The following is a 16,456-nucleotide window of genomic DNA, read 5'->3' as shown; positions in this document are numbered from 1 at the left end:
GTGGAAATGTATAACATTTTTAGTTTGCATCTCAATAGTACACTTTATATACATCACAGAAGACTGAAAAATATTTGTAAAATGTTTGACATAGAAACACGGCAGTAAAAAAATAGAAAGTTAATTGAATATGAAATTATGAGAAATATTAATAATATTCCACCCATGAGGCCACTATGTCATTTGACTGCAGGAAACGACTACTGTTAATGAATCAGCTTTTTTTAAAGGACTTATATCAGCCAGATAGATATATATATTTTTATTGCAGTTTCCATTAGCAATGAGGGAGAGAGCATAAGTAAAAGCAGGGAAGAAAACAATCTGGCAACTTTTTTATATTGTCCCTCTTCTCCCCCCTCACTCTCTCTCTCTCCCTCCCTTAAGGCAGCCCCCCGCACCTCTCTGATTCAGAGGGGTTGGGTTAAATGCTGAAGACACATTTCAGTTGAATGCATTCAGCTGTGCAACTGACTAGGTATCCCCCTTTCCTTTCCTTTCCACTCTCTCTACCCCTCTCTCTCTCTCCTCCCCCCTCTCTCTCTCTCTTGCTCTCTCTCACTCCCCCCCCCCCCCCCCCCCCCCCCCTCTCAGGGTTGGACACACTTGAATGCAGAGCTCAGAAAGTGATTCTGGCACGGCGGCTTGTATGTAATGACTTCTGACAGCAGTGGAGACACAGTTAAGAGCATGTCTGTCTTTGCATGAGTATTTCTGCGTCTTGAGAACCACATTCCAATTCTGGAATCATTATTATACATGAGTTGCCACCAGCAACCGCATGTACAGGACGCTGAACTAACCGGAGAAAAAACTCCTTCCAAACAAATAGGGGGGATAAGATGGTCAGCCAGTGACTTCAACAGTTGAAGGAGAATCCTGGCATACAATTTCTACACAAGGGATACATACATTATAATACATTATCCTCAATCTCCTATGTTTCCCCCAAAAAATTAATGAGCAGAAAATAAAGTAAGGTATAAATATGGAAAATAGTGAACTGTTAACAGTAGAAGGAAAACCTGGGATATATTAGAAGGGATACATACATTATCATACATTATCCTCAGTCTTCTAAGTTTTCTCCCAAAGAAACAGTCTGAAAATAGAGTAAGGTATAAGACTAAAGAATGTCACACAGTAAAGTATTGGAGTTAGTAATTGAGGGGTCCAGAGAGGGGGGAACGCATCAGCGTCCTCTAGCACACACAGACTAGGGCCTTGTTCGTGCCTGGCCCTAGTCCAACGCTGATGGGATTCTGCTCTGCTATGTGTAATGCTCCCCTCCGCTCAAAGCTAAACGCAGTCAGGAACACTACATAAGAAGACTTCTTCCTATAGGGTTTTTAGAAAATTAAAATAATTGGACGTGGATAATATTATACAGTACCAGTCAAAAGTTTGGACACACCTACTCATTCATTTTCTTTATTTTTTACAATTTTTTACATTGTAGAATAATAGTGAAGACATCAAAACTATGAAATAACACATATGGAATCATGTAGTAACCAAAAAAGTGTTAAACAAATCAAAATATATTTTATATTTGAGATTCTTCAAATAGCCACCCTTTTCCTTGATGACAGCTTTGCACACTCTTGGCATTCTCTCAACCAGCTTCACCTGGAATGCTTTTCCAACAGTCTTGAAGGAGTTCCCACATATGCTGAGCACTTGTTGGCTGCTTTTCCTTCACTCTGCCGTCCGACTCATCACAAACCATCTCAATTGGTTAGAGGTCGGGGGATTGTGGAGGCCAGGTCATCTGATGCAGCACTCCATCACTCTCCTTCTTGGTAAAATAGCCCTTACACAGCCTGGAGGTGTGTTGGGTCATTGTCTTGTTGAATAACAAATGATAGTCCCACTAAGCACAAACCAGATGGGATGGCGTATCGCTGCAGAATGCTGTGGTAGCCATGCTGGTTAAGTGTGCCTTGAATTCTAAAAACATCACAGACAGTGTCACCCGCAAAGCACTCCCACACCATAACACCTCCTCCTCCATGCTTTACGGTGGGAACTACACATGCAGAGATCATCTGTTCACCCACACCGCTTCTCACAAAGTCACGGCGGTTTGAACCAAATATCTCAAATTTGGACTCCAGACCAAAGGACACATTTCCACCGGTCTAACGTCCATTGCTCGTGTTTCTTGGCCCAAGCAGGTCTCTTATTATTATTGGTGTCCTTTAGTAGTGGTTTCTTTGCAGCAATTCGACCATGAAGGCCTGATTCACACAGTCCCCTCTGAACAGTTGATGTTGAGATGTGTCTGTTACTTGAACTCTGTGAAGCATTTATTTGGGATGCAATTTCTGAGGCTGGTAACTCTAATTAACTTATCCTCTCCAGCAGAGGTAACTCTGGGTCTTCCTTTCCTGAGGCGGTCCTCATGAGAATCAGTTTCATCATAGCGCTTAATAGTTTTTGTTACTGCACTTCAAGAAACTTTCAAAGTTCTTGAAATGTTGCATATTGACTGACCTTCATGTCTTAAAGTAATGATGGACTGTCATTTCTCTTTGCTTATTTGAGCTGTTCTTGCCATGATATGGACTTGGTCTTTTACCAAATAGGGCTATCTTCTGTATACCTTCCCTACCTTGTCACAACACAACTGATTGGCTCAAACGCATTAAGAAGGAAAGAAATTCCACAAATTAACTTTTAAGAAGGCACACCTGTTAATTGAAATGCATTCCAGGTGACTACCTCATGAAGCTGGTTGAGAGAATGCCAAGAGTGTGCAAAGCTGTCATCAAGGCAAAGGGTGGCTATTTGAATATATTTTGATTTGTTTAACACTTTTTTGGTTACTACATGATTCCATATGTGTTATAAAAACCCTTGAATGAGTAGGTGTGTGTAATGTAATATTTCAGTAATGAAAAAAAAAAAGAAATTGCAATTTGTGGGACTGAATCACTGTAAATCACAGAGGCTGAGTTTGAAATGGCACACACCCTGTTCCCTTATATAGTGAACTGGTTAACAGATTCACTAAGAGGTGGTTTAATATGACTTCAGTACGATCAAACGTGTGTAACACACTCATAGAAGTGTGTATTAACATGTGTATTAGTTTAGACCCATCCATCTGTTTTGTCGGAGCCGCTCATATTAAACTGTAGCTTACAGTGAGAGGAGGATAGTTTGGATCCATCTGTTTTGTCGGAGCCGCTCATATTAAACTGTAGCTTACAGTGAGAGGAGGATAGTTTGGATCCATCTGTTTTGTTGGAGCCGCTCATATTAAACTGTAGCTTACAGTGAGAGGAGGATAGTTTGGATCCATCTGTTTTGTCGGAGCCGCTCATATTAAACTGTAGCTTACAGTGAGAGGAGGATAGTTTGGATCCATCTGTTTTGTCGGAGCCGCTCATATTAAACTGTAGCTTACAGTGAGAGGAGGATAGTTTGGATCCATCTGTTTTGTTGGAGCCGCTCATATTAAACTGTAGCTTACAGTGAGAGGAGGATAGTTTGGATCCATCTGTTTTGTTCATATTAAACTGCAGCTTACAGTGGGCTCCCTCCCAGCTTGCTATAGCCTTGTGTCTTTGATCAGCAGGATGTAGGGAAGCCACACAAGATCCCAAAGCAGCCAAAACAACACTTTCACACTAACTGGGAAAACGACCATGCGTTTACATACTGTACGTACAGTATAACACCACTGCTGTGTTTTAAGCCATTCAGCTTTTAGTTTAGAACAGAAAATGATTGGTTTGAGAGGAAAAAAAGTGATATGGTATGTGGTAAAAAAAAATATTGAATCATCTCATTGAAGTGTACAAAACCTTACCTCTCATCCTCACTCCTACAAACGCCAACAATACAACACCATGCAGTACATTCGCTCTCTGCCCCACCAACAAAACTAGACGCCCAAATTGCCCACATGAATAAGCTGTTTTTTATCTACAAGTAGACACTCAAGGCTAATATGATATGACGTCACCCTCTTGGAGGGTATAGTGGACACCCTTGAGTGATTCGTCAGTTGGAGGATGTCACGTTTTTCAGATGACCTCGTCTTTGATGTGGCTGTAAGTGTAAGCTGACTCTCCAGCAGGCATGTTGCTCTGGTATGCCATCTGGGATGTCTGGAGCTGCTATGGGTGATATGAGTGTAATTTCTAGAAGAGAAGCGGGGGGAGAGAGAGACATAGAGAGGGAGAGTGAGATAGAGAGACAGAGAGATGGGAGAGGGGGGAAGGAGAGAGAGAGAATCGAGGGCCTGGGGTAGCAGTGGGATTTATTCTGCTCTGCCTGAATCCTCTCTAAACTCACTAATTGGGGTAGGGGGTCCTCGGGTCTCCAGACAGCTGCCAGAACTTTGTGGTCAGAACGGAGTGATATGACGGGGTGTCACAGGGGCAGGCGTATCACAGTGACTGAGTGGTCCCCTCTGGTTTCTGTCTATTTCTGTCTGACTGCTGGCCTTCTGGCCTGGCCTCCGGTCTGGACGGACACTGGAGTCCTACAGGGCATAGGGGCACCAAAGCGGCTGGCGGCGGCTGAAGGGGACAGATGAAACACAGGCGACCATACATACACTATATTTTTCTTCTGGGCTTTTGTTCAAAGGGTGCCATTTCAGACACAGCGTCTGTGATTTATAATGATTCTTCACTAACGCCAATGGATGTATTTTGCCCATTGCTCAATCATCACATTTCACTCGTATTCAGACACAGTGGCTCTGGTTTTGGCCACTCACTCAGTCACTCACTGGCAGCGTGTTTTTTTATGCGCCTTGATACTGTGGCCCCGTTGATCATTTTCACTCTCCCTGGCCTGTAGGCTACAGTCTTTTCATGAACCATTAACAACTAGGAAATAATGTTATCAAAAAGAAGAGCTATCCTTATGGGTTGAATAGCTGAGTATATATGAGGCCGACAAATGAGGTGTTTGTTTTTATCAGGTGAAAGAAAGTTATACTTCTCTTTTTCACCACTCTATTTTCACAAGATTACAGCTCTTCTTTTCTCTTCACCCTCCTGTCCTCCGTGGCTGGCATGTCTTTATTGGCATACATGTGGTGACTGGTGTTCTTCACACGTGTGCTGTAACATAGGAAGGCCCTTAAGGCTTGTGTTAATACTCACTTATGTTGTGTGGAGGGATGGAAGGGAAGGGAAAGTGGGCGGTGGAAGGGGTGGACAGGAGTAGCAGCATGTGTTATAGCAGCTGTGAGGTCAAAAGTAGTGTACTACATAGGGAATAGGGTGCCATTTGGGATGCAGCCTCTCTCTACGGGGAGTTAGTCAACATGACCACGTTTCTAAAGACACTGTCCTTCACCACCTTTAGAATGCCCGGTAATTATTCAGTGTGATTATAGGTCAATCAACATTCACAGTTTTTGTTTCACTGGTAGTTGAACCATAGGTTAGGCTACGACATGTCTTGTGTGATGGACGGCAGAATTTTCTTGGACTACCTTTTATATCTTATTTTCATATGTTTGAAATGTTTGGGGAGAATAATTGAGAATAAGTAAACATTTAGAATTAAATAAAAAGTTATGTGAAGTTAGATCACGTTTATTAGCCTATAATAACAATGTTATTAACTTATTAATGAGTTAAATCTTTATGATCAAAATGTATCCAGGCTCTGTCGCAGCCGGCCGCGACCGGGAGACTCATGGGCAGCGCACAATTGGCCTAGCGTTGTCCAGGGTAGGGGAGGGAATGGCCGGCAGGGATGTAGCTCAGTTGATAGAGCATGGCGTTTGCAACGCCAGGGTTGTGGGTTCGATTCCCACGGGGGACCAGTATAAAATATATATATATATATATATATATATATATATATATATATATATATATGTGTGTATTCACTAACTGTAATTCGCTCTGGATAAGAGCGTCTGCTAAATGACTAAAATGTAAATTTATTATCTTCCCTGGTTTCCACTAGATTCCAGAGCCACTAGGTTAAAATGGCCAATATCATAAAAATTCATGAAAACAAACATTTGCTTTTTGGTCTTAATTTAAGGTTAGGGTTAGGCATATGGTTAGCCATGTGGTTAAGGTTAGGGTTAGGTTTAAAATTAACATTTTAGAAGATAAATTGTAGAAATGGGCGTGGTTTCTAACTTTGTGGCTGTGGAAGCTAGTGACGACCCTTTTCCCCTGCTAATTCATTGGTCACGTTTCTACCTTCACGTCACTGCCCTGAACAATGTAAAAAATCACAACAACTAATTTGACCAGTATGGCAAGGAGGTTTTAGTCAACCGACGCAGAGGAACGAGAGAGTAACTCGGCAGTCTTCTATGGGGCGCATCGTTCATCGTAGTTCTCATTCCTTTACATATTTTTATAGCTGAAAAAGACATCGAATGGCGTGCTGCTTGCGCAGATAGCCTAGGCTACATTATCAAACTTTTCCTGGAACGGAGTTTCCCTTTCTGAACGGTAAAACGACGACAAAACTGTTATTTCTACTTCATCTTGTCTGTGCGGCAAAGCAATGGAACGCAGAAGTTGAATAATTCAATCTTGTGAAGCCGCTACTGCTGTGAAAATAAGTGGAGAGTGCCTGTGAACTTCTATTGTAACCGTGTATCAAACTTCGTGGAAAAGTTCAAATCTAACAAATTGCTAACAAATTGCAGGCGATGTTTGGTTTTCACACCGTATCACTGCATTGCATATTATTTGGTGAACCTCGTTCATTCCCCACTGGCGCGTACTGAATGCGAGGGAATGGATTTGGATTACTGCTTTTTGACACAGATTTAATGGAGATACTGCTACACAAATCCATATGTTGAATTCTTCCATTTATTTGCATCAGTCTACTTCGAAATGGCAAGTTTTGCCGGGTTTATAAAGTGGACTGGGAGATCAACTTTGTATTTATGCTGTGCGTTTGCTCTGTTCGGCTGTCTCTGCATCGGGTCCCCTACTCATGGTCGTCGGCTCATCTGTTGGCAAGCCATCATGAAGTGTCATGAAGAGCCGGAGTGCCACTACGCATATGACCAATACCTTTACGCCTGTGCGCCCGTTATCAACGGGGATAGGAAGAAGTGTCCCAGCCACTGCATATCGTCTCTTATCCAGCTGAATCTAACTGAGACCGGCCCGTCTCTAGAGGACTGTGACTGCGCCTCGGACCCCGTCTGCCGGAGCACCAAACGCGCCATAGAGCCGTGCCTGCCTCGGACCAGCAACATGGGCTGCACCGAAGCCCGGCGGCAGTGCGAAAGAGATGACCAATGCAGCTCCGCAATGCGGGACTATTTGTTTCACTGCCGTAAACTTTTCGGAGGTGAGAGATGTTCGGACGATTGCAGGAGGGTTATAACTAACATGCGCAATATACCCAAAGCACAACAACTTGATACTTGTGTTTGTGATGGCACGGAGAGGACGATATGCGAGTATGTCAAAGTTAGCATGAAAAACTTTTGCTTTGACTCTATGGACAGATACGCAGGCAGCGGGTTTTCTGATTCGGACTCTGAAGATGATTATGATGATATGGAGGATTATGTCTATGTGGAAAACTCAAGTGATTCACCCAGATCTGCCTGTCGGGGTGTATGGACTTCTGCTGTGGCCACCATTTTGGTTCTAATGCATCTTATCTGATAGGGTAGTCTACTGAAGTTGATTCAGCTGTTGGGGAAGTTGTTAGAGAAAGAGAGAGGCCTGTGTAAAATTGACACAGGCAGACAGAGTAGCTCATGAAAGAGTTGTAACACCAGCACACCTGCTTTAGCATATACTTTGGTGTATAGAGGATTTTATGACCTTTGCTCTGCTATCTTCATAATGGGGCTTCTCAACATTCTATCTGGTCTCAGTCTCTGTGCTGATAGGCTATGGGTCGTCTTGGTCACAAAGGTTTATATTTAAATTGTATACATTTTTGTGTGAATCTCAAAAGTTTTTATATTCATTTCCAGACAGCTGTGCACCTCTAAAATATGTTATTTTTTTAACCAACCCTTGAAGAATGTTCTAGGCCTACTATAAGCTTCTCCTTACCTTGTGTCTCACAAAATAGCCAAAAATGTAAGTTTGACACACAATTCTCTTTATGTGGATAGCCAAGTGACTTGTAAGTGTACATATGTATAATGCTGTTTTCGAGACAATAGTGAAAACAACAGTATAAATACCGATTCTTGGTCACTTGGCTGTAATGGGGAAAGACTAATAAAGTTTTATTCTTTCATTATGAGCTAGACAATAGACATAGGCCTACATTTCATTAAGATGTAATTTAAGCTCATCTAAGTGACAGATGTAAAATGGATGCACCTGACCATAGTTTGATTGGTTATTCAATGTTACTAGCCTTAATCATGTCCCAGACATTTCCATAAGCTCAGTATCAATATCAAGTTAAAAAACAAGTTTTAAGGAAGATTATTTTTTATATGTCAAAATCTGTAAAGTTAAATTGTACAGTATATTGTATGATATTGATTTTGTTTCCAGAGATATTTGTTTATTACTGCTAAGAAGATTTTTGCACTGTATAGAAATGTCATGAAATGCTTCACTGTGTCTACATTGTATTTTGGTGAAAATATACATTTTCTTGCTTAAAGTGCTGTTGACTCTTGATTGTTTCACACTTAACTCTACTTTATGTTGCCGTGTGGTTAGCAGCAGGCTACTTTAGCACTGTGTCTCGCGAGTCTTTTGACAGCTGTACCAATCCTTTCTACCATCACAAAACCCCCTCATTACAAACCATCAGTTGATCTGAGCTACTGAATGTCGTCTAAATCCAAGAGCAAATTAAGAGGCAGATTGATATACACTTGACTTTGTCAACATTAATGTTTGCTGAAGGCATACACTGTTAATGCTGGAAGACTGTATAAACCTGAGGACGAAATAGCCTATCTCCTGGGGATTGCTGCTCAGATGGAGCCAAGATGGGCTTGGCTAGTTTATTTATCCTCACCCCATGTGTTTGTTAGAAGAAGCATTCATACAGAGAGGAGAGGGGGAAAGGAAAGCTGTGTCCGGGTGAATTGAGACTTAAGTAGCCATTACAAACGCACTCCGATTGAATTGCTGTTGGTGTGTGTGTGTTTAGCCATGGACCGTTGCTATGTATGTGTAACAAAGTAGTTTGTGTTTTTATTTGACACTTTCGCTTAAACTATACGGTTATCATCCTGAACAGAAGTTGAAATGCTGGTTATTGACCTAGGTCTACTTGTAGATGTTGTAGCGTAGCCTACCCGCCATCAAGATTGTTTTCTTTTGTATATGGAGATCACATAGATTCACAATTGTTTTCTCTCTTGGCACCACTGAGAGACAGAAAAAGAGAGAGGGGACATCATCCTCTCCTTCACCTCTTGTCACGAGGGATTTGAGAGCAATGATGGCAGCCATGTTGTTTCTTTCTGGGAGAGGACGAGGGCCCTCCAGCCCAGTGAATGGAGGAGAAGTCGAGTGGCACTTCTGTCATAGAAATGTAAAACACACAATGGTGGAGCGGCACAATGTGCAGACACTTCATTCACTCTCTTTCTCTCTGACACAATCTCCTCAGAGAGAGAGGGGAGCTGGGCTGGGGCAGAGACAAGAAACTGCGAGCTATTACAGATAGGGGCTTCTTGGAAGGACGTGTAAAACTTCTGTCAAAGTTGTATCTCTCTTTCTCTCTGCTCTGTTAATGTCTTAAGTTAAGGCTATGTGATGCCTCCATGTTTAATATTAGGTGACACTCACTTGGCTTTGTTTCAAGGTGTGCTTATAAACTGTTTATAAACATTTATAAAGTTTGTCAACTATTCAAGTTAATACATTTAAGGCCTGATGTTTATGATATATATGAATACATAGATATATAATGACTAGAACGGACTTGGAACCTCAAACCCTGGCAATTTGACTGGTAAACTCATGGGTACACTCGCGATGGGTCATACACTTGCAATGGTACAGCGTCAGGTAGTCTAGACGGTGGCAGGTAGCCTAGCGGTTAAGAGCGTTGGGCCAGTAACCGAAAGGTCGCTGGTTCGAATCCCTGAGCTGGCCAGGTGGACAAATCTGCCGTTCTGCCCTTGAGCAAGGCAGTTAACCCCCAACAACAACTGCGCTGATGACATGGACGTCGATTAAGGCAGCCCCCGCACCTCTCTGATTCAGACGGTTGGGTTAAATGCCGAAGACACATTTTGGTTGAATGCATTCAGTTGTGCAACTGACTAGGTATCCCATTTTCTATGTATGAGTAGTATACATATTTCTATGATAATACATGTATTAGGTACAACATACATGAAAACATTATTAAGTATGCTTCATAATCAGGTTACTAATGGTTAACAAACTATTTGATACTGGTTAATAAGGAGTTTATAAAACATTTTATTATGAGCTCTTTATAAATACAGTCTTAGAAATCATTTATTTGAGATAGTAGTTTACTATCAGAATTACAATGATGTGATATGTACTCCCTGTTCACCCACGACTACGTGGCCACCCACGACTCCAACACCATCATCAGGTTTGCTGTTGACACAACGGTGGTAGGCCTGATCACCGGTGACGATGAGACAGCTTACAGGGAGGAGGTCAGTGACCTGACAGTGTGGTGCCGGAACAACAACCTCTCCCTCATCATCAGTAAGACCAAGGAGCTGATTGTGGACTACAGGAAATGGTGGGGCGTGCATGCCTCCATCCACATCGACGGAGCGGATTTAGAGCTTCAAGTTCCTCGGTGTCCAAATCACTAAGCACTTAAAATGGTCCACACACGCGCACAGTCGTGAAAAAGGTGTGACGGCGCCTCTTCCCCCTCAGGTGGTTGAAAAGATGTGGCATGGGCCCTCAAATCCTCAAAAAGTTATACAGCTGTACCATTGAGAGTATTTTGACTGTCTGCATCACTGTTTGGTATGGCAATAGCATCACCCTTGATCACATGGTACTACAGAGGGTGGTGTGGACAGGACCTCTGTATCAGGCGGTGTGAAAGGAAGGCCCGGAAAACCCTACACACTCACAGGACCCTACACACTCACAGGACCCTACACACTCACAGGACCCTACACACTTACAGGACCCTACACATTCACAGGACCCTACACACTTATAGGACCCTACACATTCACAGGGCCCTACACACTCACAGGACCCTACACACTCACAGGACCCAACACACTCACAGGACCCTACACACTTACAGGACCCTACACATTCACAGGACCCTACACACTCACAGGACCCTACACATTCACAGGGCCCTACACACTCACAGGACCCTACACATTCACAGGGCCCTACACACTCACAGGGCCCTACACACTCACAGGACCTACACACTCACAGGGCCCTACACACTCACGCACACTGTCACTCCAACACACACAGAAACACTCACTCCATCATTTGCTCACACTAACATAATATGCACATACATTTATACTGACTACACACCCACTCACATTCAACCATCATATACGCTGCTGCTACTCTGTTTATCATATATCCTGATGCCTAGTCACCTTACCCCTATACATATCTACCTCTATCACTCAAGTATTCCTGCACATTGTTAATATGGTACTGGAACTGATTGACCCTGTATATGGTATGTATATAGTATGCTTACATAATTTATTGTGTTTTTCTTATTTTTATTTATTGTGTGTTTTTGTTCTACCTTATGTTATTTTTATATTACATTGTTATTGATTACTGCATTTTTGGGGTTAGAGCTTGCAAGAAAGGCATGTCACTGTACTTGTGCACATGACATTAAAACTTAACTTGAACCAATGATGTATTTCGCTCCAATTACTTTTGCTTTCCTTCCCACTCAATGTTTAAAAAATAAAAAAATATACAAACTGTGGAAACCCTGCAGCTTTGTCATGGTGATGTGGCGAATGCATTTATGGGCCTTTGTTAGCCGTCACAAAGAGGGTACTGCCGCTTTAAGAGAGCAGGCCTGGGCTCCAACCATTATTAATTGTAATGCCTCTTTATTATTGCTAGGAATAATGAAGGATTTTTAATTTTATTTTTTAATTTCACCTTTATTTAGTTCTCATTTACAACTGCGACCTGGCCAAGATAAAGCAAAGCAGTGCGGAAAAAACAACAACAACACAGAGTTACATATGGATAAACAAAACGTAGTAAGTTATGGAGGTAAGGCAATAAATAGGCCATAGTGCAAAATAATTACAATTATTATTTAGTTTTAACATTGGAGTGATATATGTGCAGAATATTATGTGCAAATAGAGATACTGGGTTGCAAATGAGCAAAATAAATAACAGTGTAAATGACAATACGGGGATGAGGTAGTTGGGTGGGCTAATTACAGATGGGCTGTGTCCAGGTGCAGTGATCGGTAAGCTGCTCTGACAACTGATGCTTAAAGATAGTGAGGGAGATAAGTGTCTCCAGCTTCAGAGATTTTTGCAGTTCGTTCCAGTCATTTGCAGCAGAGAACTGGAAGGAATGGCAGCCAAAGGAGGTGTTGGCTTTGGGGTTGACCAGTGAGATATACCTGCTGGAACGCATACTACAGGTGGGTGTTTGCTATGGGGACCAATGAGCTAAGATACGGCGGGGATTTGCCTAGAAGGGATTTATAGATGACCTGGAGCCAGTGGGTTTGGCGACAAATATGTAGTGAAGGCCAGCCAACGAGAGCGTACAGGTCACAATGTTGGGTAGTATATGGGGCTTTGGTGACAAAACGGATGGCACTGTGATAGACTACATCCAATTTGCTGAGTAGAGTGTTGGAAGCTATTTTGTAAATGACATCGCCGAAGTCAAGGATCGGTAGGATAGTCAGTTTTACGAGGGCATGTTTGGCAGCATGAGTGAAGGAGGCTTTGTTGCGAAATAGGAAGCCGATTCTAGATTTAACTTTGGATTGGAGATTCTTAATGTGAGTCTGGAAGGAGAGTTTACAGTCTAACCAGACAGTTTAGTTTTACTAGCGTTTAAGAGCAGTTGGAGGCTACTGAAGGAGTGTTGTATGGCATTGAAGCTCGTTTTGAGGTTTGTTAACACAGTGTCCAATGAAGGGCCAGATGTATACAAAATGGTGTCGTCTGCGTAGAGGTGGATGTGAGTCACCAGCAGCAAGAGCGACATCATTGATATACACAGAGAATAGAGTTGGCCCGAGAATTGAACCCTGTGGCACCCCCATAGAGAATGAGAGTCATATGGGGCCCCCAAAACCATACTTTCCCCTGAAATGTTTTCAATTAACTTTTGGCACCGGAGGAAAATAGGCTAGTTGTTTTTTTCCATCATGCTGAAATAGAGGAGAGGCTAGAGGCAGATGGGTACAGTGCTGCAGGACACACTACTCCATTAAAGTAGCCTCATCATAACTCAAAGTGCTTCTTGTGCAACCCTCTACCTTGTGCAACCACCCCCAACCCCCTTTATCCACACACACAGATGCATGCAAGCACAAACACATACATACATACACACACACTAACCCCTCTCCTTCTGGGTAACTCTGGGATCTGCAGAAGCAGACTAATAGTCTTACATTAGTGGACATTCCAATCTAGACGCAATTAAGTCGATGATATGACTTATGGTTGAGATGCTTCTTGAAACAATCATGATTAACAAACCCCTGAGCATACTGACCACATTTTCCCCTCTGAACTTTCTCTCAGTTGAAATACATTACTAGAAGGTAAACCATTAACATTTTACACAATGTAAACTAGGTAAATTAAATAAGTATCAATACTGGATATCTAAGGTAATTGTGTGGTATTCTAATATCAAAAAGGGGCATATTTCATAAGATGCATACATGTTACACAAATAACATTGGGGCCCCTTAACTATTTTCCATGTTGTTTTAGAAGCATCTGTAGGCTACTCAATGAACTGCCCACAATAATAAAATAATAATAAAAATGCCAGTAATGAAATTACTCCCTTTCTCTTTTAAACTTCTGTGAAACTCTTCAAAATTCCAAACTGCCACATTGATTCTGTCACGTCAAACCCTTTGTGAGTTCACCGGCCTTTGAAAAAAAATGGTCTCTAATCCAGTTAGACTTCCTTGTGCCTCCTGTGAACCCTAAAGCGAGATGGAGAGAAAAATAGGTGAGTGGGGAAAGAGAGGGGGAAACGAAAGACTAAAGATGCTCTGAAAGAGAAGGTTGATTTCCCAGTTGTGTGTAAACAGTCAGCCGAAATAGAAACTTTGCTGATTTGAAATTGAACTTTGAATTATAAAGCAGTTTTTTTTAAATATACAAACATACAGATATAGGATCTTAATTTGATCACTCTTTTGTTGCTGAGAATTGTACTGCGCCGCTGGAAATGCACAAGCTTTGTTATTTACATAAATTCACTGAAAACTCACACTAAAACACGTTGACACTACTTTTCATGTAGCCTACTTTTGGCTAGCTAATAGCCTATCCACCGATCAAGCAACAGTATGGACTAAACGTTCAAATCCTGTTGCTGCAGGATTATGTTGCTGTGACAATACTGGTCAAATTAAGATCCTACAGCTGTATGCTACAGTATATTTGTTTAAATGCAAGCTCTTAGGACAGGGTTAATTTTTCCTCTTTCATTGACATATTTGCTTGTCATGACTGTATTAAACCACACCATGTCAAGTGGAAGGGGTTTCTGCCTGTATTCTTGGCTACTTACCTCTCAGGACTGACCAGAGAATAAACAAACTCACCCACAGACAAGCTGAGTACCTAAACCCCCAGCCCAGCGGTCTACTGAGGGCTGTGGAGGTTATAGGGATGTGAGGGAGGGGGCTGCCTGGTTCACCCTGGGCTTTAGGAGAGGTGAGAGGGGGTTACGGTGGGGGAGGGGCTGATGTATTGTTTTTAGTTCAGACCTCTGTGAATGATGATGCTGACACAAAGGCAATGTCCCAAATGGCACCATTTTACATAGGGAATAGGATAGGGCTATGGTAAAAAGTAGTTCACTACGTGGGGAATAGGGTGCCATTTGGGACATAGATAAAGAAGGGGGATATTCACCCGGGCCAATCAGATAACTTCTTCCAACCCATGCAGGGATCTCTGGAACGCTGGAGTTGAGCTCTCAGCAGGGCGTCCTGATTGGTTTCTCATTCCTGCCTCTCCCACCTGCGGCCAGGGCCAGAGAAGACGAATAGAGGTACGCTAAAGTTTTGAAAGGACCGAGGGAGTCAGGAGTGAAGCGTAGGTTTTGAGTTTGGGTTGCGGGGGAGAGTAGAGGAGGAGGAAGAAGGAACACAAAACATTGCTGACACGGGGCATAATTTCATTTCCACGGTGCTGGGACAGCTGTGTGCAGTAATCTGCCATGGTGGCCCTCTAACCCAGAAATGGCTCCACTGACCCCAGGGGGGAGACTTCAACTGTGTCCAGCCGTTTAGAGGAGAGGACCAGGGAGTGGAGCCCCTTTCACACATTTACGTCATTTAGCAGACGCTCTTATCCAGAGCGACTTACAGTTAGTGCATACATTATTCTTTTTTTTTTTATACTGGCCCCCCGTGGGAATCAAACCCACAACCCTGGCGTTGCAAACGCCATGCTCTACCAACTGAGCTACCTCCCTGCCTGCCATTCCCTCCCCTACCCTGGACGACGCTGGGCCAATTGTGCGCCGCCCCATTGGTCTCCCGGTTGCGGCCGGCTACAGCAGAGCCTGGATTCGAACCAGGATCTCTAGTGGCACAGCTAGCACTGCGATGCAGTGCCTTAGACCACTGCGCCACTCGGGAGATATAGCCTATTAACCTCAACAATTAACCTAAACACACCATTCAGGGGTTTGTCTTAAAGCAATATACCCCCCTATACCTCTCTGAGAGGGGAGAGGCCTGTGTGTTTAGGTCCGAGGACGCAAGGAGAAAACAATGGGTCATTTTTTAAAGCAAACTTAAGAGTTCATGCCTTGGTTCTATAACTGTTTGATCAATGAGCTGGGAAACAATCACACACACACCAATATTTTTTAGAAAGTTAGTTGACCTTTATTTATTTTATTTTAATTTAGTTACCGTTCTAAATTAAACTAATTAATGTTGCTAATTGTTGTTTGGAAAATGTACAAACATAACAATAATCTATTATGATATGGAATATGGCTTTACATGGCCTTTAAGGAAACACATCACTTCTAGCCTGGGGATACATAGATACCTAAATGGGATTTGAGTGCATGATAATTTATGGGAAATAATAATGGTTGTCTATTTCCTTCTGAAGTAAAGGGCAAGTTCCTACCCTACAATTGTTTTAAATTTGTCTTGTAATTATTAATTTTTTTACCATCGTGCACTTGCTGTCTCGGTATATGTTTTTTTTATAGTTTTGCGTCAAACAAGGTTTTTAACTTGTCCTTTTCCTCAAACTCATGTCATCATTAAACCATCGTCAAACTTTCATATCGCCAAATATAATATAAC

The 16,456-nt window shown here is 42.4% G+C and overlaps 1 protein-coding gene across 1 annotated transcript; it reads left to right on the top strand.

Annotated features, from left to right (window-relative positions):
- Nucleotides 1-5,930: 5,930 nt before the first annotated feature.
- On the top strand, nt 5,931-12,793 carry LOC311135713 (growth arrest-specific protein 1-like). The gene has a single exon (XM_084169736.1). It carries the CDS (start codon nt 6,840-6,842, stop codon nt 7,626-7,628), a length of 789 nt encoding a protein of 262 aa, XP_084025862.1. The 5' UTR covers nt 5,931-6,839; the 3' UTR covers nt 7,629-12,793.
- The last annotated feature ends 3,663 nt before the right edge of the window (nt 12,794-16,456 follow it).

This window comes from Coregonus lavaretus (genome assembly GCF_964263955.1).
Source record: "Coregonus lavaretus genome assembly, chromosome: 10".
Taxonomy (NCBI): domain Eukaryota; kingdom Metazoa; phylum Chordata; class Actinopteri; order Salmoniformes; family Salmonidae; genus Coregonus; species Coregonus lavaretus.
This window is presented reverse-complemented; position numbering and strand designations above follow the sequence as displayed.